Genomic DNA, 23,344 nt, shown 5'->3' with positions numbered 1-23,344 from the left:
TTGCTCCAGCAATCATTCATTATTGCGAATGGCAAATCTCTTAAACAGGAGGTCTTTCTATCTTGAGCCATGAGAGCAGTGGAACATTGACTCTGTCGGGATATGAACTAACGGTCTATAAAAGGTCACCGAGCGGGTACTCCTAGCTGGAATGGAATACACACATTGATGTGCCACGGGCGGGTCAACCCAGTTGTTCAAGTTCAACCAAGACCTCAACGGCCTCAACCAGGCAGTTTGGCTCAACAAGACTACGCCGTTATCTTAATGCACAACCTCATCACGCGACGACGCTGCTTTCAATTCATTGAACTCTTGACTGCGAACCAGGCTTCGTGCTACACGTATCGTTACCTCGAATTCTTAGGGAGGATCGAACCCTCGAGTTTGGTTGCGGCTCCGAATCACCGTATGTTGTATATGTGACTATTGAAATCCTTTCGATAGCCAAGCATGCGTCTCTGAAGATCCTCCACTTGGTGTATGTGCTTGATCAGCATTTTCTATACTTGCACTAGCCTGCGAGTTTCTCACAACGAAAATTGACGAAAAGCCACGCGCTAATCAGAAAATGAAGCTAGACGAGCAGAATATCTCCTGCAGACCGTTTTGCAGGCATTCCTAGTGCTGCTCTGGATTTCACTCCTGCTCTCCGGCCTTTCGTTAAGAGTCAACGCTAATATCTATCATCATCTGCACCACAGCTTTTGGCCTCTTCTATCCTCATCCTCATGTCAGTACTGCGTCCGGACACCAGCCTCGGAGCTTGTTGCCATTGGCAAAATAATATTTCCAAACGAATTCATACTGGCTGGCACTTAAAAATATTCGGTAAATCATTTGTCATTCGCTGGATACTAGAGACTTCGAGGAACCTAGAAATCGCCGAGGTTGCGGTTCCAACAGTACCCCTCGTGCAATGGCCGCCGAACCTTGATGTTTCAACAGTTTGCGTACGCTTACGTAATAGCTGCTGGCCATGTGGTGACAGGGAAGAACACTTTCTGAAGTATGGCAAGGCCATGACCCATCTTTGTACGCAGACAGTGACAATCAACCCAGAACTTCTTTCGAAAGACATTGATACTCTTCATTATTAGGGAGGTAAAAGTCATTTTATCAGCGATGCGTTCGTGGATAGTCATGACACCCACCGTCGGCTTGAAGGGCAAGGCAGCGCCTTTGGTCTGCAAGCTCGGCGGAACCATCACTTGGCAGATGTACGCATCACTGTAAGATCAATGGTTTCACACAGACTATTGTCGACTTTCACCTGAAACTCTGATTTGAGAAGGTGAACTGCGCTGGCATTACAGCAACGGGTGTGCACCCAGTTGTGCAGAATTTGACTGGCTCATCGATTAGCTGACGAGACTTGAAACAATAAGGACAGCTACAGACAATGAGTCGGAGGATGATGCTCACCTTGCACTGTGGACCAGATTGCCCCACAAAGGGAGGGTGGAACGTCGGAACACTGACAGGTAGCATCAGTAGTGTTTTATGCATTCATCAGGGAAACATAATTTGCTACAGAGTGCTCTCGGTAGCATTCTGTAGCACCCTGTAACACTCTGTAGTGCAATCCACCCCGCTGATGTTTGTTATGCACTGGCACGTCGCAGTTCGTTCCTATGGTTAGAGCACGTTGAGCAGAAGGCAGACTTCCGTTCAATGATTAAATATTCAGGGTGACAAGTTAATGTGCACAACTGTCGCAGAAAAACAAATAAAATGAAATCCATCGTACTCATGACAGGGCGAGACATCGGAATACTCTGCTGTATATTCTGCGTCTTCGCCCTCGTGAGGGCGCAATTCAATGGATCATATGGTTACGAGTAATTTTTAAAACTAAGTTCTCATAATCTATATAAATACTGTCCGCGATATTGAAGCACAAGCTTTCAAATTTCATTATCACTGCCTTTTAGCGCCGCAATAGTTGAGCGGACGACCGTCTCGAGTATTCAGGGGGACTCAAAATAATATTTTGACACGCTGTCAACACCTTTCATTATGCTACACCGGCCTCTCATGCCCCTGAGCGCTACAGAACAATTAGCTACTCGAGTGTTAAAGTGACTTTGCCAGCAATAGGCTCGATTATACTGGATAGCTATGATAGACACAATGAGATAACGACCGCCAACCTTCCGCTCTGGATCGTACTCAATAAATTTCTCGCGGGCTTCTTATCAAACAAGTTCTTCTCTAAATTGTGATTTGGAATTTGCATTAGCGCAAGCCACCCACCTAAATCCTTTGGATCAATGATGATCAGCTCACACCGTCCATATCACCTGGACTCGACGCGCAGAGCAATAATCTTGTCGCTCCACATATTTTCAGGTGCAGGGTAAATGGGAGTATGGAAGCAGAGGAATTTTTGAATGTGTCGAACGGGACTTTGAGCCTGAAACCTCGTCTGTAACAGATTGAGCCGTGTTCTCGGGTTTCTGTATTTTTCACCGACAGAAAATGCGAGAGTGATGTTGCAGAGAAGGTAACGACATTGATCGAAGACCGGAGGGCGGGTATCAAAGAAGGAAGTGAGGACAACGGTGGTGATGAAGGCATGGAGGATACCGAGGCCTAGTAGGAGGAGAGCGAGGCTGAACGTTTGCTTAAGTGGAGAGTGTGACATAGGTCTACATCCTGTTGATGTTCAAATATTATTATCAATGATAAACATTACTTGACGGTCACGTAGTGTTTACAAGAAGAGGTGTGGGACCTCAGGCCTCAGATCTCAGAGATGCGGCGTCGGATGTATCATAGACCGAAAGCCGTCAAGGTACAAAGCCTTTGGGCAACAATTGCGACACTGCAGGGACATGTCAGAACGTGCGAGCAAAGGGTCAGATCATATGTGCAGATTTAGTTGACAGCAACATACGACGACTATTTTCAAATTTGTGAGCGTAGCGCGCAATGTAAATCCGCGGCGCGAACATTATTGCACGGATTAGCGACGTTTGCATTTGTTCTGTTGCTTTGCATTAGACTGGTGACACAGCTTGCCTCATAAGTTACTGCTCACCAGTCTGACCCATGTACGTAACTAGTACTGTGCGGGCCGCTAAGCGCCAAGGATGTAAATGACATGTCCTCGGCAAATGCCGAAGGTGTCGGAATCATATAGCATCCGCCTTCAACAGTTCAACTCCTCCAGCGTTTTCGGCGACCCAACTTGCAGCCTTGCACCTACTTGTACTACAACAGGCAGCACTCTCCGGACGTCCCTCGCACTGATTTTTACTAGGCAATTGGTCTCCCATGGATGAATGAAAATGGTCATCGATTCCGGTCGACGCCTTACTATTTGTGACTCGGAGGCCATGCATAAGTTAATAACCCAGGCCCACTGAAAATCTGGCAGTGCGAGAGTCATCCGGAGAGTTCCGCATCGTGCACCGCCAACTGAACCCGCCCTCGCACGATCTCGACAACAAAATCGTGGCATGATGAGAAGGTAGTCAGTATTGTCATGGTGTGTCGTTGTGCGAGGATGGTCTGTACACGCAAGCAGCAGATGGTAAATGCAAATGTTGCGGAACTCATTGGGTTCATGACTATGAACCACTACGAGGCTTCGTGCTACACTCATCGCTTCTTCAACGGTGAGGGGTCGCTCGAACCTTCAAGCTTCAGGCCTCCGAGTCAGGTTCCGAATCTTTGTAAATTGTATTCGTGACCATCAAAAGTAATTTTGGTAGTGAAGCATCGTCCGTGCGTTTCCGAATATATCTCCACTTCCCTCCTTGCATATGCGACCATTTTAACCTGTACTAGCAAATAGCTTGCATATTGATGGAGAACCGCATGCTCATTCTCATACTTCGAAACTCCGTGACAGCACACATGGCTCTGCCTCAAAGATCACCTACTACCCCAGGGCCATCAGCAATATATATGGCAGACTTTGACGCCAGTTGGGATCCCACTTATGTCAAAACTGACGCCAGCACAGCGACTACGCAGGTCGGAATCATATACTGCCGGTCACCATTTGCTTCCTCCTGTCGCAAATTTAATACTTTAGCGCGCTCTTGGATCATGTGGTAAGCTGGATCCTTCAATATGTGCGTCTTGGCAGATTTCAAACCCCTGTCTCAGGGACTCGATTCAGTGGTACCTTGTGTGCCGGCTTAACCGGTGACAAGGCTTTGACGTCTGATAAGAACATATGATTTGGATGCAGTGTAGAGCCAGGACTATATATTTCCACCGTTTCTTCCTCCCTACTTTCCTATTCATTGCCCGCAGCCCAAAGACATGGCAAGTGTATCATCACCCAACCCCCCGCCTGTCGGTACCGAAGTCCTGACAAATGAGTGAGTAGCAAGCTAGACTCAATTGTCCATGATACTCATGAACACGCAGGAATGTGATCGAGGTCGACCTTGTCACGAATATGTGAATGTCAACCCATTCGCATGGTGTACTTGACGTCTGACTTTACTATCTTAAAGGTCAAGCACCCTGGAGCAGATCCAGGATGAGCTCAAGGCGAATAATGCGAACGAGGAACGTGAAGGTCTCGACAAGAATATGTAATCATTAACCAATAAGCACGATACGCTTAGCATCTAACTATATTGTTTCAAAGGTCAAACACCCTGGAGCAGACCCCGGACAATGGGAAGCCGAATGATGTGATGAAGAATCCTGAGGTGTCTATCAAAGGAAGCCTTGATAAGATGTGAATTTCAACACATCAGTACGCTACACTTGAGGTCTAACTATATTTTTCTCAAAGGTCGGACACGCTGGAACACGTTCTCGAAGTCCTTAAAGGATCAACGATCGCAAAAGAACGTGGAAAGGACGACACTTCAAAGTTTTGGGCGACGTACAAGAAAGTTTCAACTGAATACGACGATGACTTCCTCGGGCAGGCCAATGATGATATGGACATTATTCTGACTTTTGTACGTTTTTTTCCATGACTTGCGATACAAGTCTCACAGGCGTATTAGGCTGGTCTTTTCTCAGCTGTCAATTCCACCTTCCTCGTCGGGATGCAGCCCAATCCAGGAGACACCACCAATGCTCTCCTCCTGTATTTAATCCAATTAAATGTTAGCGGACAGAATTCCCTACCTAACGTTGACACTCTTTCCTCAACTACGCGATTTGATCCATCCACGGTCTGGACGCAAGCGCTTGCTTATGCTAGCCTCACATTTAGCGTCTTGGCCGCGTTCGGAGCTGTCTTGGGGAAACAATGGCTAAACTCTTACAAGGTAGCTCGGGAAGGACGGACTATTGAAGAGCGCGGCATCGAGAGGCAGATGAAGCTAGACGGAGTAGAAGAATTCCGCCTGGAGTTCTTCTTACGGACATTCCTGGGGATGCTCCAAATTTCACTGCTGCTCTTCGCCCTCTCGCTCAGCGCCCGCATGTGGCTCCAACAAACCACGATATCCAGCGTCATCATCAGCGTCACAGCCACCGGTTTCCTGTTCTATATCGGCACTATCGTCCTGTCGGTGTTGCGTCCGGACAGTCCTTTCCATACAACAACCTCGGATTTACTGGTAGCTATCTGCCGAAAGTTTCTTCCAGACAGATCCCTATTCACTTCTAAGATATTCGGCAAATCGTCCGCCATTCGTTGGATGCTGGAGATATCGACAAACCCAGACATTGTCGAGACCGCAGCTACGATTGTACCCTCCGTGCAATGGCCCCGGAACCATAATGTTTCAGCAACCTTCGCACGTTTGCGTGATCATTTTGTGACGTGTGAGGACAAGGAAGAGCTATATGTGAAGTTCGGCAAAGCCGTGGCCCATCTCTACATGCAGCCGGTGAAAATCAAGAAGGAGCTTTTGGAGTTTCAGTGGAATGATAAATTTCAAGGAACCCGATGGCGTTTCATTCGCGATGCTTTCGCGGCTGGACGGGCTGCCTACGATCAGCTCAAGGATTCAGAGAAAGAAGAGGATGAGAAGAAGCATCGGGCCGATACGCGCACAGCTCTTAGAACAATGGTTGTCCACGGACTGGACGCACAGTTTTCACGTCCGGACGATGAACGCTTGATTTGGAATGGTGATCTGCGCTGTTCTCAAAGCGACGAGCGCGTGCCCAGCGATAATTTCGATTGGCTTATCGATTATCTGGCTGATGGTGCAGAACCTCGCACAGATGGCACAGATGGACCAGACGATGAAACAGAAGGTGACGCTTTGCTTGCACTGAGCGCCATGCGTGGACTTGGGAGCCCTACCAAGAAACTGTCCTACATCAAGTCGCTCATCCGCTGTATGCACTCCACCAGACCTTCCCGAGTCCGACACGCCGCGCTTAGAGCTGTTTTTGAAGCTCGAGAAGAATTAGCTTCTATGACAATTGCCTCGATGCCAGAGGGCGTCGACGCACAACTCCTGGATGAACTTTCCCGCGCTCTCTTAACTGCTGTACGTCCAAATGCCAACAAGAGAATCCACGACACTGGACCCGACGCCTCTTTCAACCAAGCTCGAGACAAATGCTACCTCCACCTCCTCTATTTCCTGACAAAGAACGACGAGTGGAAACGTCTGACTCGTGATGGTCATCTCGCACAGTGCATTCTTCTGATCGACCATGTTTGTCATGAGCGTTTTTCGGAAGTCGCATTCTACCTTCTTGTGATCTTCGGGCGCATCAAGTCCTGGGGCAAGGTTCTTCCTTTCAGCCCTGTCCAGAAGACATGGCAGTTGCTCGTCACAGACGCATGGGACAACGCGCAATATCTCAAAGAAGAAGACGACTATGTCGATGGAATATCAGCCTTGGTGACAGCGACGAGGCTGAATTTAACAGCCTCGTATGATAGTATTCCGATGAAGTGGTTCGCAGATCTCGCTGCAAAGGTGCATGAAGCTTTGGTCAAATGGCAGAAGAAACAAGCGGTCCTTGTGGATGATGATGCAGCTCGGGCCAAATTCGACGCTGCAATATCCGATGTGCAGAGCCTGTACGACGAGCTGAGTCATATTGTCAAGCAACGGAGCACACCGCAACACTTCCGAGAAAAGAGCTTCGGGATCGAGAAAGACATGCATTAGTAGCGAGGTACTTTTACGTGTTTGTTACGTACGTTCATATGCTTAGATCAATACCTGGTTCATGAAATGAATGAGATTTACTTACGGTAATGGCTATAGGAACTTTTTACTTACATTGTGTTCATTGTCACATCAGCGGGACGTATTGCGCTACAGTGTTACAGGGTGCTTCAAAGTGCTACAAAGCACTCCGTAGCAAATTATGTTTTCCCGATGCGTGTTCATTACAATTGTAGTTCTATTTTATCAAGAAGTCAGCGAGTTTCGCGCCGCCATTACACTGAGCGCTGACTGTCACTTAGTACGTGCAAGTAGCGGCAAGGTACACAGTCATGGTGAACACAGCCAGTTCCGGAGTGCGAAGGACTTGAGGATTTTGAAAGCCTATAACATGCACAAGACAAGAACAGGTAAGCTTTTGTCATCATGTGTGAATCAGCTTATTTTCCGATGACGACGTGAGTTAGTAACTACAGTGTTGTTGGCAGAACTCGGGGGTGATCTGGTTGTGCCCAACCACGTAGACTATTACCCCGAGAATCCGCTTTTGATCCAAACTCAAACCTAGTTTTAAAAGTCTGTGACAAACTCCTAGGCATCGAGACTCACGAGATATGATAACACAGATGGGTTTGAATTCAATAGAGCGCGAAAACCAACCCTCGGCTTACTAAAGTAGGATGGTGCCGGTGGCTAAGCAAATGGCCTTCATTAGTTGTGGTGGAAAAATCAACTCCGAAACTTACTCGCTCAAGGTCTTTGTTGTGATAATCTTTCAATTGTAGGGCACAGGCTGTCGAGATCGCACATGATCTTGGGGTATCCTTCGCATGGGCACCTTTCTCCCGACCGACATGAATTGCGATGCAGATATGACCTTCTTGCAAGTCCAGAAAGTATCTCGTGCGACGACATTGCCACTGAACTTGCAGTTCTCGAAAAGTTGAAAAGAACCGAAGAGGTTTACGGTATTGACGAAGCTGAAGCGCTGAAGCGCCAGAGGGAAATGATCCGGCGAGTGGTAGTTTACATGATGTAAAGCCCTAGATCGTGACCAGCCTACCCATGGATGCTCGAGTGGCGTATGCCAGCAGCCAAACATACTGGTGTATCCCTCGTGTATGCGTTGTTCGATAACGCCACGCATAGGTGCAACGCCTGTTCCTGGACCCACACATACCACTGGAATGTTTAGATCCGTAGGAAGGGAAATGAAGCCCTTTCTGAGACCGATACAAAGGGTATCTCCTGGACATGATATGAGTTCAGGGACTATGCTAGAACGCCGTGCGGACCTGAATTAAGCCCTGAAAGATAACTAGTACATACGCCTTTCCGAGGAACTTTCAACTTCGTGCGATAGCGCACTATAGCGACACAGAGATGTATTTCATGGGGATGGAGCTGACGAAACACAGAAGTGAATTTTGGTTTGCAGTGAAGGCGATCTAAGTCAAGCTCACCTTGATCGAACTAGCAATTGAAAACTCTCTTGGTCTCAATGGAGGGAACAAGTCAAAGACATACCCTCTCGGTATCCTTGCGGACAGGAACTCGGACAATACTTCCCAGATCGTGCGTTTGACGCGTTGACAATAATCATACATTTCGTCCTGCACGTCCTCAATAAACCAAACAAAATGGAGGAAACCCAACGTACCGCTCCTTCTATCGATACGAATTCATCGAGTTTTTCGCGTTCGAGCTCATCAGTAGCAAAATATCGCAGCAGTTGGAAAAAAGAGCGGCGGGGCACAGCATTGAAATCGAGATAGCGGGTGAATAGGATTCGGAGGGAAATGATTTTCGGTAGATGGTCGGGCAACGTTTGATCTGAAAGATGTTAGATGTGGTTTACTAGGGACCTGTTCTGTCGCACCTAACATTGTATGTTCTACTGTGAAAAAGTCATCGGCATCATTTGCCCAGCCCATGGTGACAAGGAAAGAGTCGACTTCTGATGCAGCCGCAGATGGATGAATCACAGCAACATCTCCAGGATTATACCTGAAATTTCCCGTTAGTAACCGCGAATTCAAAAGACAAAGCCCATACTGTATATCGTCTTCAAAGGAGAACTCAAAATGGCGTACGTCCTGAAACCAATCTTCCGCAGTGATCCGTCTGTTGCATTTCACCGAAGCTGTATGAAATTTCATGTCCTCATCTAGAGGATCTGGATTCAGGGAGCTATCGGATGTCACATTGCTCAAGGATACGCGAGGTGGTGGTAGACCAGCAGGAATATTATCTTGCTCGTGCGGTAGTGGGTAGAGCCGTGTGAGGACATCTAGGAGACCTTCGATCCAAGGATCCAAAGCACCATCTACCCTGCACTTTGATCAGCTATGTTGAAACGCGGAAAACATGGGATACCCACCCCATGCGATGTTGTTCGTCTCCTTCGCCTCGTGGGCAAATCTCATAACCTCCCAAACTTTGCATCCTTCTCGATAGCTTCTTCGCCGGCCAACAGAATTTCTCGTAGGCCGTGTCTCCAAGGCCGAATACACAGAAATCCATGTCCTCGAATAGGTCGCTTGGGAGATCAGACCTCAGCAGCATGTTCCATAACGAAGTCATGGCTCTGGGTTCAGCTCCCCAGCCAGTAGTCGAAACCACGAATATGACCAAGTGTTCCGAAATCAATGTTTCCTGCACAGGACGTGAACACCATCTTAGTAAAACGATTGAGAAGCTGCCTCACTGGTGGATACACATCCATGCTCTGCACACGACAGTGAAAACAGACTTTTCGACATTCCCTCGCAATGCGATCGGCAGTCTCTTGAGCTGTACCTGTTTCCGTAGCGTAGAGAATCAAAAGTTCGCGAGACGCAGATGAATGATGGTCCTGTTCCATGATCACCGTGTGTAGACATATGTTGGACGTTTGATGGACATGAAGGCAGATTGTCAGATGGCTGTGAAAAAAAAGAACATTTGCTTCCTTGTCTCAAGGTTTGACCACAGGAGACTAGAAGTCACTAGATAACTATAGGTTGAACTCGACAAAAGCACCTATTAGTAGCCGAAAGATCCGATGGCAAGTCGGGCCGGCCGATTTCCCCACAATTCGGTAAAAGCGTTGCAATGTTGCACTACACTATCTGCCATCATGATGTCCAAAGTTTCTACATTTCTTACAATGCAGACTCCCAAGAATCTATGCAGGAATGATCCCACTCAGCCTAAAGTCCCTGCTACTTGCCCCAACGGAGAAAGTGATAGTTCCTTCGGGTTTTGCCCACCCCTGGCGAACAACATCCCAAATAGAAAGATCGTAGCGGGACAGAGTAATCGATACAGAGGTAGTTTGGCCTGGTGATACAACGACATTCGTAAAGCCCTTAAGGACCGAAGGCGGTTCACCAGCTGAGGGTGGGTGATGGATGTATATTTGGGGAACCTAGGTGGATAACTGTCAATAATTTGGGCAAAAGGATAACGGAAGGAGCCACGTACCTCGCCACCGTATAAAGCACCAGTGTTTTGTACAGCAAAGGTAACTTCGTATGCTGGCATATGCAGCCTGTTTGTAGATGATTAGTTCGATACAATGGAATTATCATATTCATGGACAGACCAGAGAGCAGTTGTAGACCCTTCGGCAATGGGTGTTGCACCCCCGACTTCCCAATTCTGAACCAGGTCCATTTGTGCGTAGTTGGCGGGGTTAACTTTCGTGATGGCAAGGTCAGAGTACTCGAAAGTCGTGTAACTCAATCCGAAGCCAAACTCATAACGAGGTGTGATGTTTTGCTGTGGACGGTCAATATTGGCTAAACCTGCGGAAAGTACAGAAGTACTTACTGCATCGAACCAGCGGTAGTCAATGAAGAGACCTTCAGTGTAGTTTATGGACAAGATATCTGCTGCAGTACCACCCGTTACAAGCTGGGCAGGATAGTCCGTGGGGCTCTTCGCAATGGTATATGGTAGTTTCCCAGATGGGTTCCAGGCACCGTAAAGAATGTCAGCGATGGCGTTGCCAGCCTCGTTGCCGCCAAGATTAGCCCAAACAATCTGTACATCAGATGTCAGCATATGTGTGCAAGCGATTTGATCCAGCACCCACGGCAGTGACGTTTGGATGATCGACCCAAGGTTCGATGATCAAAGGACCAACAGAATTGGTGACCACGATAGTGTTGTTATTTTGAGCAGCGACAGCAAGAATGAGCTGGTCACCCTGATGCCATGCAGTCAAATTCTTCCTATCACCCGCATTTCCATCGACAGTAATGTAACCCTAAGAAGCGTTATGTTCAAGTAAGTCGTCAGGACCAAAATCAAGGTTGGACGACCCACTTCACCCGAGTCGGAGTTAACAAAAACAATGGCGGCTTCCATGCCAATAACGGAGTTGCCTGCCTTGGCGAGGTCCCAGTCATCAAAGTCCCAGAAAACACTGGTCTGATCCACTCGAGCGCGTGCCTGAATGGCTTCGTAGGGCTGAAAGGCCGGGACAATCGTTAAACAGAGTAATTAGGCAAAAGTTGAGATACTCACGGAGATAAGATACGTGAAATTGTCGGTTCTTACATGCAGAAGCGCTTGAGAAATGTTGTAATGTACGGAAGGCTGCCACTTACCCAGAACCCCAGCCCATCGCAAGGATGCCACTTGGATCGCCACCTTGGTCGGTGTACTCGTTTGGACCCGAAACTGGCGGAGCAGCATCACTACCAACTAAGACGATGCTCTTCGGCTTGCACAGAGGGAGTGCGCCTTCATTCTTTAGAAGAACTGTACCAGCGGCACCAATCTCGCGTACAATTAGATAATGATCACTTTGCGCGTTGACCTCCCGATTAAGAGGGTTGTAGAGATCGAACGAAGAAACAGTGACATTTGGGTAGCCTTCGTCCTGGTGCAAGAAGTACCATGCAGCAATGATCCGCGTCGCCATATCGTCAAGCCGCTGTATAGATATAGTGTCGTTCATAACGAAGTCGGTGAGATTCTGACCGAAGTAAGACGTCCCTGAACCGAGGGTTATGTCTCCGGGCATCGACATCTAATGACATCAGATCAGTGTTCTGAGGCATAATCGACTCTACACTTACATCGAGACCGGCAACGGGGGAAAGGGTTTCCATCGTCGCAGACCAATCAGATTGGATAACTGGACATGCTCATACAGCTCAGGGGCTATTGATCCAAAATACCAAGTTTGACTCACAGCCTTGAAAGCCAAACTCGCGTTTCATTATGTCGTTGAGGGTCTTGTTGTTATTACAAGCATAAGTGTCATTAATCAAGTCTGAAAGTTTGGTCGCATGAGGCACTGACAATTCAATTTTGGAGACACTCACTATAACTGCACATAACCGACGAGACACCCGCCATTACAGAGCGCATAAAAGGATGGGCGTAAATTTCATGTTGGGTACGATCATCGACATTGGAAGACTCCTGTGTGCGCTTCCATTCTTGTTCGCTAGATAACAAGGTTAGCCTGGTAAAATGACATGTCTGAATCGCACTTGTTGATGTAGTGTTTAGCCGTGGCCTGGACACCACCAGATTGCAGGCCCAGGATCGTTTCATAGGCGGCTTCTCCAGATAGAAACGGGTCAGCACCGAATCCCTCCCAGTTGCGTCCACCTTGAGCGATGCGGCCCATGTTCATCATGGGTCCCAGAGCGACATTGACACCTTTCATTCGGTGCTCTTGACCCATCGCGAAACCCCGGGCGCGCATGAGAGCACGATTCCATCTGCATTACTATATATCATTCCAGGTGAAAGAATTTTACATTTAAGACTTACGTAGAAGCGGTGGTGATACCAGCGGGGAACGAAGTGACGAAGTCAGTATCCCGGACTCCGAGCGGTGAATCCTAGAGCAGGAGATGTGCCAGAAGATTGAACACTCGTCAAAAATAAACATACGATTCACTGACTTGAAGACACAACCCAGGAAAGTTTCCAACAGGAGGAGTGTTTCCAACACAGAGACCATTACCCCAGCCAACGCCTGTGGTGATGTTGACTTTTTGCTGGATAGTGAAGTTGGATATCTGTACGCAAAATCAGATAATCATATCATGAAGTGGATTTGCTCGTCATACCATAGACACTGCCTTCGTGTAAGCGGCTGCCCAAGCTGGAGCAAAGTCAGGCACAACCATGGGGTCTGCACTAACAGGAGGGGGATATAAAGGATCGGTTGCAGGGAAAATCGGTGGCTCTGGCGCAAGCGTTGGAGTTGGAAACGGACTGAAAGAGTAATGTGAGATGGGCAAAGTCAAAGGACCAGTCTCAGTGGCAAGGTAGGAAGTCATCGAAGACGTTGACACAGATGTTGCGACACCACTAGTCGACATGTTCACGCTGCTCATTAAGCTCATGCTACTCGTGACAGGGGTGCTGCTATTGGATGCAGAAGTCGTCGGGATCGTGACCGAGGAATTCGACGCGACCGCATACGACACAAGTAGCAGCACGAACGAGCTTGGAACCATCCTGGAGGATGCGTACGGGGAAGGGATATACAGATGAATTCGCTAACGAAATGCATTGCTGCTGCTGATTATAACTGGCAGTGGTCTGATGGATTAAATTAGCTCTTTGCAATGAACGAACCTAAGAATAAGTATTCACAATTTCACATCGGAATCGCACAAGCTTTACCCCAGATTCTAGGGAAATAGCCATAAATTTGTTAGAGATCCACTGCAAAACTAGAGGTCACGACTCACTTCAAAATTTTATCCTTCACTTCAATAGACAACCTTGAGCTATGTATACCCCTTCATGGGAGAGGCTCTCCGCACATGACTCCAAAACCGCCGTTGAAACACCGCGCGCCACGCGTTCTCTGGTCTGTTGATCAATCGATCACGTCCTGCTGATTCTTTACGTCCATTTCCAGCTAGAATCGTTATTCGGCCGGCCTCTAAACCAGAAGTTTGTCGCTCTGTGTTGCTGCGTCTGCGCCATCATGTCCTTCAATCAGGCCTGGTAACCCCGATCTGATCGCGAATAGCGCATCATCGACCGTGGGGACTATTCATGGTCATACAGGTAAACTTAGGTGACACCGGTGGTTTGATGGATTCCTCGAGGTGGAGTGGAGGAAACTCGGGAGGTGATGACATCGACAACTGGCAGTATTTCGCACGACGCAATGACAATTCATTGTACTCGATGACAAGGATTCACATGCCAGTGAATGTTCGGGAATGACTGAAATCTAGATATCACATGGTCACTGGAACGTCCGACCTGACGCACTTGTGGAGCATAGCTCATATATCTTTGGGGACCGAGTGCACGAAGATATCAAACAGATGCGATCCTCGGGGTGCGTATGCATTCTTGTACAGATCGTCGGTAGCCGTTGTCGCGCGTGACTCGCATGGTAAGCTTCAAAGGCAACTACTAGTACTTGTGTTAGCCCAAGAGGCAGAATCTGCCAAGACCTTGCACGGGTGTACCATAGATAATATATCTTTCCACATGCTTGAACGATCACGGGACACTCTGAACAGGCTATAACAGTGGTTCCGCGTACATTTAACTTTGGTTGTGGAAATTGGACAGGAGGGCACGGGACGGGGGGCAGGTCCCATGTATCGATATGGTAGTTCGTGCCTGTTCGAGCATTCTTTATTCACATCAAACCGGCTCCTAGCTAACTCAGAGTCATACTCGATACCTTGACCAGTGGTGCTTCTGCAAGCACTTCTTCTGCAACTACCAATTCCATCTGCAATTGCCACTTGAGTACGGCTGGCCTATTTCGGAGAGATTTCGCACGGAGTTTGAAAATTTGCAGTTGCCGATTGTGTCGGCGGTATTCAAGTACAGACTATGTCATAGTCTTCATGCCTACGTAGTACTATATGCTATGATCGTGGCCTTGTCGTTTCGATTTCCACAATGTCCCTTACTGCGCTAGATGCACTTGAGAACCTTCTGACAGATTTTGATCCTTTAGATATATCCCAGCGCCAGAACGCTGTGGACATTTTCGCCCGACTCAATTTTCTTGCCAAAGGAACGAAACAACCACTGGCAATGATTATTCCCTTACTGCTCTCTCCCAACAAGATAGCAATCGCCGTCACACCATTGAAGCTTTTGCAAAAGATCATGTACGCTCGAAAATTTAAATCATGAATTTTACTTTTCTGCATCTGCCTTTAGGTCAATGAGTTTGTCCACTCTATCATTTACTGTCATCTGCATGTCACAAAGTATTTCCGGGATAGCCAGAACCTTTTCGTCTTCGCTGAGGCCACGGTGGTTCAACGTTGATTGTCCATGCCAGAGGTTCAGATGACTAATGATAGTACAATATCTGCGGGAAAAGCGCAGGAAATGGTATCATTGTAATGTCCTATCTGGAGTTCAGTACTCAAGTTCATGTGCTATGGGCAAACTTTCAAATTCCGTGCTTTCCCTGCCAAATCTCCCCGAGATTGACCAGTCTGCCTACGGCAAAAATCACACCATCTCAAAAAATGCCCGTAGGCAGAATGGTTACTAAGAGTCTACCCTGGGGTTATAAGTAGCCCGGAGCACACCAGCGGCTGCTAATCGCGTGCATGCCGGCAAGTCCTCATTTCTAGCCCATACAGTGGGTTTTGCCAGCCACGGTTGAATCAAGCAGTCTAAAACCACTGAAGCGCGGCTAAGGTACGACGTTGCCATATCTCGGTTTTATCGCCGCCATCATGTGAGCACTTGCCTTCGATCGCTTGATACTAATGCCTAGCTAAAGCGTCTGGTACTCTATAAATATCAGAAGTTAATTGGCCGTGAAAAAATTATTAGATCTCCCCACTCAGTGCACTACTAGCATGTTTCTGAGAACACTCGCTCGAGCTGGCGTTGCGCTATTACTGGCAGCTAGCGTATCCATAACTCGCGCCGTCTCTCTTGTCGAGAACGATCTTGATACTACCGTGACCCGGGAAACGGGACACATCGAGCTTCAATCCGAGGCTCACAGTGCAACTGGTATTCGTTTTGTCAAGAATTCAGGAATCTGTGAAACAACTCCGAATGTTAACCAAATTTCTGGTTATATCGAGGTTGGAACAAACATGTCCATGGTATATCTCCGTTCCCTGCCAGCTGCTCTGGATATAAACTGACTTGGGGCACAGTGGTTCTGGTTCTTCGAGTCTAGAAACTCACCTAAAACAGCCCCATTCACTCTATGGTAAGTTGCCGGGAAGCTGGTCGCCTAAGTATTTGAGTTAAGTCGCACCTCTGAACTGCCTTCGCAGGTTGAATGGCGGCCCTGGATGTTCTTCTATGGTCGGATTGTTCCAAGGTTAATCGGTTTAATTGCCTTCAATTGCTTCTAATTTCCTACAGAAAACGGGCCATGCCTTGTGAATGCCGACGGTAGTTCTACAGTTCTTAACCCCTACAGGTATGTCAGGATTATAGCTATTTTTATATGCTAATCCAACACGGGTTTCTACAGCTGGAACAGTGTTAGCAACAGTATGTAGCACGCAGACCTACGACTTCGTTGACCAGAACTGACTTCCTCACCCAGTGATCTACATTGACCAGCCAATTGGAACCGGGTTTTCCCACGGCGATGAAACGGTAAACAGCACGCAAAGCGCTGCGCCATTTGTATGGACTGCGTTTCAGGCTTTGTTCGAAAGCGAGCTATTCTCGAAGTATGCCAGTCGAGAGTCAGTCGCTTAACTCAAGCTATCACAAACACTTACTTACGCCGGTCTCAGGTTCATCTTTGCCACGGAGAGTTACGGTGGTCACTACGGACCCGGCTTTGTAACGTACTTCGAAAATCAAAACGCCTTAATTACTAGCGGCAAGATTAAAGCTGTTCCAATCGTTGTCAGCGCCCTGATGATCAACAAGTAAGTCGCTTTCTTGATTTACTGATGCCCCCTTGAATGAGCATTCGCAGTGGCTGGTTTGATCCGCTCATCCATTACGTCTCGTACCTGAACTATACGACAAATGCCCCCGGCTATGGAAAGCTCCGGCCAGACGGTGTACTCAAGAACATGTCTAATTTTCTTTATGGTCCAAATGGTTGCGTAGCGCAAGAGAAAGCCTGCTACGCTGCTGGAAATTCCGCTGAATCAAACAAGATTTGCCAGGTTGCTGATAAATACTGTGTGAGTAACATCAACGCTATACGTATGGACATCACTGAACTCTTTCAGATTCGAAATGTCCTCTTGCTTGCTGTGGGAGATTTCAACCAATATGATATCCGTCAAAAATCTGAAGTATTCCCCCCTGAATACTATGTAAATTATTTGAGTAAAAAGGACGTTATGAAGAAGATCGGTGCCGAGGTCGAATACGGGGAATGCCCAGACAAAATCTATAATGAATTTGCAAAGACAGGCGACGTATGTTTTTGTCCAACTTCTCTCTTCGAGTGCTAAATTTGGCTTCCTATCGAAGGACGCTAGAACATGGCTACCCCAGCTATCAGCTCTAGTCAACTCTAAGATGAAAATTTTGATTTGGGTGCGTGCCTATTTACTGCTTCATTGTCTCTTAACTTACCCGGGGAAAACAGGCCGGAGATGCTGATTTGAAGTCCGTTTTCGTGTTGTAGTGACCTTTCCTATGTTCCTGACGCTTCTCACTGACTTTAGTTGCAACTGGCTTGGGGTAGGTTATCGCATATCCTGCCGCCAACCCTGCTGAATTATTCCGGTTAATAGAGCCAAGCCGCAGTTCTAGCGATGGATTGGTATGGCAAGAAGACACTCCATAATACTCCATTCACCAATATGACGCTCAAGGGCAAGGCTGTTGCAGCCGTGCAGAACGTCGACAACTTCTCCTTTGCGTGAGTCTTTTTCATCTCAGCTTGTTAGCGAGAGATATACCTTATTATTCCATGTTTTAGACGGGTGTATAACGCAGGACACAAAGTGGTCAGTTGACTCTCCTGAGATGATGATGTCTACTGATGCTTGTTATGTCTTTGTTAGCCTGCCTTCCAGCCCAAAACAGCTTTAGAAATTTTCTCGCAGGTTATTCGTAAGGAGCAACTTCATTCTGTCTAAAGAGTGAATTTGGGAGTACACATCGTGAATTGGTTAGAAGTTTTTGTAGGAAGGTTTAGCAATAGCACACATCACTGTAACTGTGTAAGTGCCTTGATCGCACTCCGAATGACCACAGTAAGCTTTAAGCTTGAGACGTAATGGACTGAAGACTGAAACAAGGGGAAGAATTCAAACAAACATATCGCAATTGGTATAGGCTCAACTATAAGAACAGTTCGGCAGTGTATGTTATTTGATAGATTTTGAAATGGCCTCACATCTTCCATAACCGTTTCCTTCTACAAACCCATGCAAAAACGCACATAGCCATAGAATATGCACACAACAAACACATTGCTTTCATATTACCCACGAACATAGTCTGGATATTGAGGTTGATCAAACCGGTGGCCACATTTGACTGTGTGTAGAACCGTCAGGACCACAAATGCAGGTGATATTAGCAAGACGAACCAGCAAGAACAAGATGAATGCATTCTTATTAATAGCCTCCAATAGCACAGGCGCGCTGCTTTTCGGCCCCTTTTCCTCGATGAGGAGCCGTTTACCTGAAGGATTGGTTGGATCTCGTATCTTTAATGTTCTGGTGGGAAAGAACACCATATCGAGTAAGATGTAGCCAAGGATGAAGGAGGTATTGTAGGCTGCAACCCAGAGAACATATGAGATGTTTGCCTATGAATCATCTCAGCACATAAGGTTCCGCAAACCAAAACAAACAGGACGAACCATTCTTCTCGAAACTTCTAATTGAAGCCTCACGAAAGCCAGAAGCATCCACCAAACTATTGAATACGAGAGTACTTCAATGATGATCTTTGCACTCTGTCTGGGTGCTGAAGGATCAAGTTTGCTAGGTCGGTGAGAGGATGGCCTGTCGAGTAACTGCTGCTGCTTCCGGAAAAACGAAGGGGAGGGAGGAAGTATGATAGTTCCTAAGGACAAGCCGAGTATGTGGATCGAAACATAACCTAGTGGAGAGGGATTAAGAGGTGCATATCCTACGAGAGTAACAAACCATACCCGGCAAGGAGATCAAGCCCTCTTTGTTCGCAGAAATAATGTTACTCCGCGAAGCGTCGAGCAGAAAGTCCTTCATTTCTCCAGGTGACAGTACGAATTGATGCACTATTAAGCAGGCATCTGATTCAAGTTTCTTATGGACGGCCTGGCTATCACTTACACACTCCAATCCAGAGACCCAGCAGAGCGACGGGGATATGCAAGATGATGGGATGCAACAAGACCTCAATGATAGGCAAGAGCGCAAGTGTGAGGAAGAAATTCCAGTGTACGCCGTACTCTGTCACATGTTCCTGGTTGTAGCTGTTAAGCGGTGGGTGACATGAAACCTATGTAAGATCTTACAGGATATTCAGTGCCTTTCACGAGCACGACGCGAAGAATGCCTAACACAATGATGAGTATCATCTTACGGGAAACAGACTTCAGTTTAGGAAGGATCGGAGCCTGGAGGTAGGATATATCTTTGATGATCGGAATCGCAGACACCACGCCTTGGGAGAATACAAACGAGCCAACGCCGATGTCCATCTATAAATCAAATTGTGTGAAAATTGAAAAACATGATATATGTTCCAGACGCACCAAAGAAACACCATACGTCTCACACTTTGCTAGAATACGGGGGAACACTGGAAAATCAACAGCAAGAATACACAGAATTGTCATTAACATCATATGAGCACGGTAGGTGGTCAAAGCAGGTAAGGGTCTGATGAACTCAGATTGAGATGAGTGTGTTGGTGGAGTGTCTGCTCGACTTCTTCCATTTTGCGAAGCCAGCTCATCCCGACTTTCAGCCGGTAAAGGCGTGCCTCTTTCAAGAGGGGGCAGAAGGAGTAAAACAAGCATTGGTACGAGTAGTAGGAAAGACAGTGCGCCAGGAGCTTCCGCGAATAATGTCATGGACAATAACAGAGGCATGGCAAGTATTACAAACTCTGCCAAGAAATATGGGGATCCAAATGCTTGAACACGCGAACGCAGTGCTGAATGAAGGGCGATTGAGGACTGAAGATGGTCAGCTTGCTGGAGTGGAAAGACACGTAGAAATACGCACCAATGCAACGCCGCTTATCATATTTACATGAAATACTGTTGAGCCAGTCATTTCAGAGACAAAAGCCTCCTTCGAGGCCTTGTAGTCATTCATCGTGACCTGCAAGAATATGGTCAGTTGCTAATTGTGGTCTGCAACACCATATAATGTGTCGGATTGCAGCAAGCTGCAAGGTGTAGGTGCCGCCAACTTTTGAAGCGCCAACTCGTAGGGTCTATTATTTAATTTTGTTGCCTTCCTCGGCAATTTCCAGAATCTACTTGCACACGGTACAGCCGAGTGAACAAGTCTACAGCTATCGATTCTTCGTATGTAACGATAGACCAAAAATTCACTAGGTCACTTTATTTATTGTTGGAGCGACACACAGAGGAACTACTTTTGTAAGGACGTTCCCCTACAGCATCATCGTCCCTAAACAACGGAGTGCAATCGGCTATGGGTCCTCGTCGCATTCAAGATTCCAAATGAAAGTATGAAGCGTATTTCTTTTGCACGTCCTCTTCTCGCACATAAATATAATTTCTCGTGCAATGCGATTTGTGAAATATATGCAATTCATAGTAATCATACAACTGACCAGTGTACAAGCATTTGCGTTCTTATCATGTGCCTGTAGTCATTTGACTCTATGTCAGTGTTTAAACGTGACCGTTGTGACAAGGCCTTTAAATCTATGCCTTCCCCACCAAATCCAGTTGATTGTGATCACGACAAGAAGACCGCCCACAGCAACAATCGCGTAGTTCATGTTGAAGACGTCCACCGGGTATGCCGTAGGTAGGATGAATAAGACACAAACGAAAATAGTGAACTGTACGGATAATGAATATGAATGTATGATGGATGATAGAGTTGCGTACCAGAAAACTAGCAAAGTTTACTGGCCATGACCATTTTCCGAGGCGGAAAGGTCCAAAGTTTTCGATGCTAAATTCAAGAAAACAAGTTAAGTGTGGCTCAAATACATCATTGTAAATGACGAACGAGTCAGGCCAGAACACGCGAATAATGATGGGCTGCAAGTAGCTCAACATCACCGATATGGCTGCTGAGGATAAGATAGCGTTGAACTGTGAAGGCGCAAATGTTATCAGAACAAATAAACACTGTAATGAGTCGGATAGACTGACTGCAATCGCAGACCCAATGTAAGCGCATGATATGATGCATCCTATCAAGACGCTACACCATACGCCCCAGTATGGTGCTTGGAATCGGTTCAAGGACATAAATTGTTTCTTCAATGGGAATGCATTATCTCTAGCGAGCGCATAGAACAGTCTCGAACTGGCAGTAAATGTTGTAATTGCAGCCATCACTTGAGAAACCATTATCACAACCAGACACATTTGTGACAATCGGGGCCCGACTGCATCGTAGAAGAGTTGAGCGATCGGAATGGCAAACGTGGTGCCCTGAACGGAAGAGATATCCTGAACTGCGAAAAGAAGTGCAAGCAAGTACGCGAGGCCTATCAACCAAGAACCTGCGATGCTGCCAACGACAGCGAGTGGAGCCAGAATCTCCGCCCGTACAGCTTCTTCCGCTACTTGAGCTGCTGTCTCGCACCCCTCGAGCGTGTATACAGCCTATGGTAAGGTTGCGCCGTGAGTCATACAGTACAACATGTGCAGTGCCGATCCTCACTTGAAGAAACCCAAGAAGCACGACAAATCCTTGGGATTGCCAGCCGGTGAAGCTAGTCGACTAGTCAATGACTCTTTCAATCATAAAAATGGGCGAAGCTTACTTTTGAACATTCGTAAACACAAAGTCGGCAGAGTTCTGTCAGACATCATCAGATTCCGCATGAAGGAATCGGACTTGCGGTTTGATGGAACTTTACCATTACGGGTGCTTTCACAAGCAGTGTGGTGACCAAACAAACTGTGCCTCCGAGCGTCCACCAAACAAATAATGTGCTCATATGTCCTATAGCCTTCGTTCCAATAGTATTGACGATGCCAGAGAATACGTTTACGGCCCATGCGATCGCAGCGATTTCTAATCTCGTTAAACTTCTTCCTTGCCCAACTTCTGCCATGGACGAAAGGTATAGAGCGGTACTAGATGACAAATCACAGGTGCTGATTCGATGATGCAGATAACTCACCTCAAATTAGCAGAAACACCAGTAAATACCATGGCCATGGAATAAAGCCAGCCAGTAAAGACTAATAATTCATTTAGGCGCTACTCGGAGGATGGACATCAAGACTTACAGCCAAGGATGGGTACGTCTGGTTTCATCTTGCAAACCCAGAAGTAGAGTCCTCCCATTGTTGGGCTATACAACAACCTAAGACGTAGGCTCTGACAGAACATGAAATGCTTACTATGCACTGCAAATCTCTGCAAAGCTGAACGCGATCAGCAGCATAAAAAAACTGCAAATCTGGATAGAACAGGAGTTATTGTCATATTCATGGGGTTTAAGCGTCAAACTCACATTCCATCCCCAAAACAGACCCAGCGGGCCTCCAGAGAACAACCCTGTCTGAAGGGCGCTACTCATTCCATTTAAAATGCCGATGGAACAGAACGATATCCCAAGCACTCCGAAGAGAGACATCTCGCGGCGGAATTCAGGTCTGTACCCCAGGTCTAGAAGGCGTTGGTCGGATATGGTAACATTGTATGCTTCTTCCTTGACCTTTACCTCACTGGAGGGACTTTCTGGCTCGCCCATAGTGGATGTGAGACACGCTAATAATTATGATTAGAAATAATCAACGTTATATGGAATGAGATAAAGCAGAGATAAGGTGAGAGCTCAGTTCCAGATTCAGGTCTATACTCAGGTCCGGAAGGCGTTGGTGGGATAGGCAGCATCGTGTACCTCTGCCTTGGCATTGAACTCTCTCCTGTAGTGGAGTAAGCACATTGTGACTTGACTATGGTCACCGGAGGTGTCTACATTAACAGTCAATATTAGAATACATCAACGGGTAACTTGAACAGGTCAGGCTCACTGAGAGAAAGTGGATCTGATAAGACAAGCAGCTTGCTCGCTGTTGCTATGTAGTAACTAGCGTTTGCTTTTGGACAGTAGACGCCAGGAAATATGGCCGCCATAATGTATTAAATAAACGGATGTGCTTGAGCCTTGAAATTGACGGCAAAACCCCGAAGGAAACAATATTAGTTCAACACCAGAAGCGCTG

General features: G+C 46.9%; 7 protein-coding genes across 7 annotated transcripts; 2 read left to right on the top strand and 5 right to left on the bottom strand.

Moving 5' to 3' along the window:
• Positions 1 to 2,101: 2,101 nt before the first annotated feature.
• On the bottom strand, positions 2,102 to 2,647 carry EDB93DRAFT_1332129 (uncharacterized protein; the record flags this gene model as incomplete). Its single annotated transcript, XM_041455236.1, has 3 exons — positions 2,102 to 2,209; positions 2,257 to 2,428; positions 2,477 to 2,647. The coding sequence occupies 2 exons, from the start codon at positions 2,645 to 2,647 to the stop codon at positions 2,300 to 2,302; spliced, it is 300 nt and encodes a 99-aa protein (XP_041301954.1). The 3' UTR covers positions 2,102 to 2,209; positions 2,257 to 2,299.
• A 2,179-nt stretch (positions 2,648 to 4,826) lies between these two features.
• Positions 4,827 to 5,234, top strand: EDB93DRAFT_1061994 (uncharacterized protein; the record flags this gene model as incomplete). Its single annotated transcript, XM_041444844.1, has 2 exons — positions 4,827 to 4,934; positions 4,983 to 5,234. Coding segments are annotated over 2 exons (360 nt in total), but the record flags the coding sequence as incomplete, so codon positions are not given.
• A 2,333-nt stretch (positions 5,235 to 7,567) lies between these two features.
• EDB93DRAFT_87346 (uncharacterized protein) lies at positions 7,568 to 10,014 on the bottom strand. The gene is made up of 9 exons (XM_041457770.1): positions 9,769 to 10,014; positions 9,442 to 9,716; positions 9,117 to 9,392; positions 8,941 to 9,068; positions 8,722 to 8,894; positions 8,525 to 8,674; positions 8,357 to 8,465; positions 7,808 to 8,309; positions 7,568 to 7,754 (listed from the first exon to the last, which is right to left on the bottom strand). The coding sequence occupies exons 1-8, from the start codon at positions 9,922 to 9,924 to the stop codon at positions 7,837 to 7,839; spliced, it is 1,740 nt and encodes a 579-aa protein (XP_041301952.1). The 5' UTR covers positions 9,925 to 10,014; the 3' UTR covers positions 7,568 to 7,754; positions 7,808 to 7,836.
• Positions 10,015 to 10,227: 213 nt separating this feature from the next.
• EDB93DRAFT_1264063 (glycoside hydrolase family 3 protein) lies at positions 10,228 to 13,090 on the bottom strand (the record flags this gene model as incomplete). The annotated part of the gene is made up of 14 exons (XM_041454214.1): positions 10,228 to 10,470; positions 10,527 to 10,593; positions 10,648 to 10,823; positions 10,875 to 11,087; positions 11,140 to 11,313; positions 11,373 to 11,516; positions 11,574 to 11,601; positions 11,657 to 12,081; positions 12,131 to 12,189; positions 12,247 to 12,327; positions 12,380 to 12,504; positions 12,551 to 12,784; positions 12,837 to 12,907; positions 12,971 to 13,090. Coding segments are annotated over 14 exons (2,160 nt in total), but the record flags the coding sequence as incomplete, so codon positions are not given.
• Positions 13,091 to 15,874: 2,784 nt separating this feature from the next.
• On the top strand, positions 15,875 to 18,494 carry EDB93DRAFT_1264051 (Alpha/Beta hydrolase protein; the record flags this gene model as incomplete). The annotated part of the gene is made up of 13 exons (XM_041454213.1): positions 15,875 to 16,129; positions 16,184 to 16,239; positions 16,307 to 16,353; positions 16,398 to 16,455; positions 16,510 to 16,529; positions 16,585 to 16,729; positions 16,781 to 16,918; positions 16,969 to 17,182; positions 17,231 to 17,422; positions 17,478 to 17,543; positions 17,744 to 17,871; positions 17,932 to 17,959; positions 18,017 to 18,494. 13 exons carry the CDS (start codon positions 15,875 to 15,877, stop codon positions 18,089 to 18,091), a joined length of 1,422 nt encoding a protein of 473 aa, XP_041301950.1. The 3' UTR covers positions 18,092 to 18,494.
• EDB93DRAFT_87269 (GWT1-domain-containing protein) lies at positions 18,017 to 20,376 on the bottom strand. Its single transcript, XM_041457769.1, has 8 exons — positions 20,178 to 20,376; positions 19,703 to 20,128; positions 19,463 to 19,648; positions 19,278 to 19,410; positions 19,118 to 19,222; positions 18,824 to 19,065; positions 18,548 to 18,769; positions 18,017 to 18,494 (listed from the first exon to the last, which is right to left on the bottom strand). The coding sequence occupies exons 1-8, from the start codon at positions 20,268 to 20,270 to the stop codon at positions 18,348 to 18,350; spliced, it is 1,554 nt and encodes a 517-aa protein (XP_041301949.1). The 5' UTR covers positions 20,271 to 20,376; the 3' UTR covers positions 18,017 to 18,347.
• Positions 20,377 to 20,811: 435 nt separating this feature from the next.
• On the bottom strand, positions 20,812 to 22,869 carry EDB93DRAFT_1095086 (amino acid/polyamine transporter I; the record flags this gene model as incomplete). The annotated part of the gene is made up of 11 exons (XM_041446661.1): positions 20,812 to 20,991; positions 21,041 to 21,107; positions 21,165 to 21,250; positions 21,311 to 21,769; positions 21,828 to 21,879; positions 21,931 to 21,965; positions 22,027 to 22,246; positions 22,294 to 22,354; positions 22,403 to 22,467; positions 22,517 to 22,575; positions 22,630 to 22,869. 11 exons carry the CDS (start codon positions 22,867 to 22,869, stop codon positions 20,812 to 20,814), a joined length of 1,524 nt encoding a protein of 507 aa, XP_041301948.1.
• Positions 22,870 to 23,344: the final 475 nt, after the last annotated feature.

Source organism: Suillus bovinus (assembly GCF_016758785.1).
Source record: "Suillus bovinus strain UH-Sbo-P2 chromosome Unknown EDB93scaffold_109, whole genome shotgun sequence".
Lineage (NCBI taxonomy): Eukaryota > Fungi > Basidiomycota > Agaricomycetes > Boletales > Suillaceae > Suillus > Suillus bovinus.
This window is presented reverse-complemented; position numbering and strand designations above follow the sequence as displayed.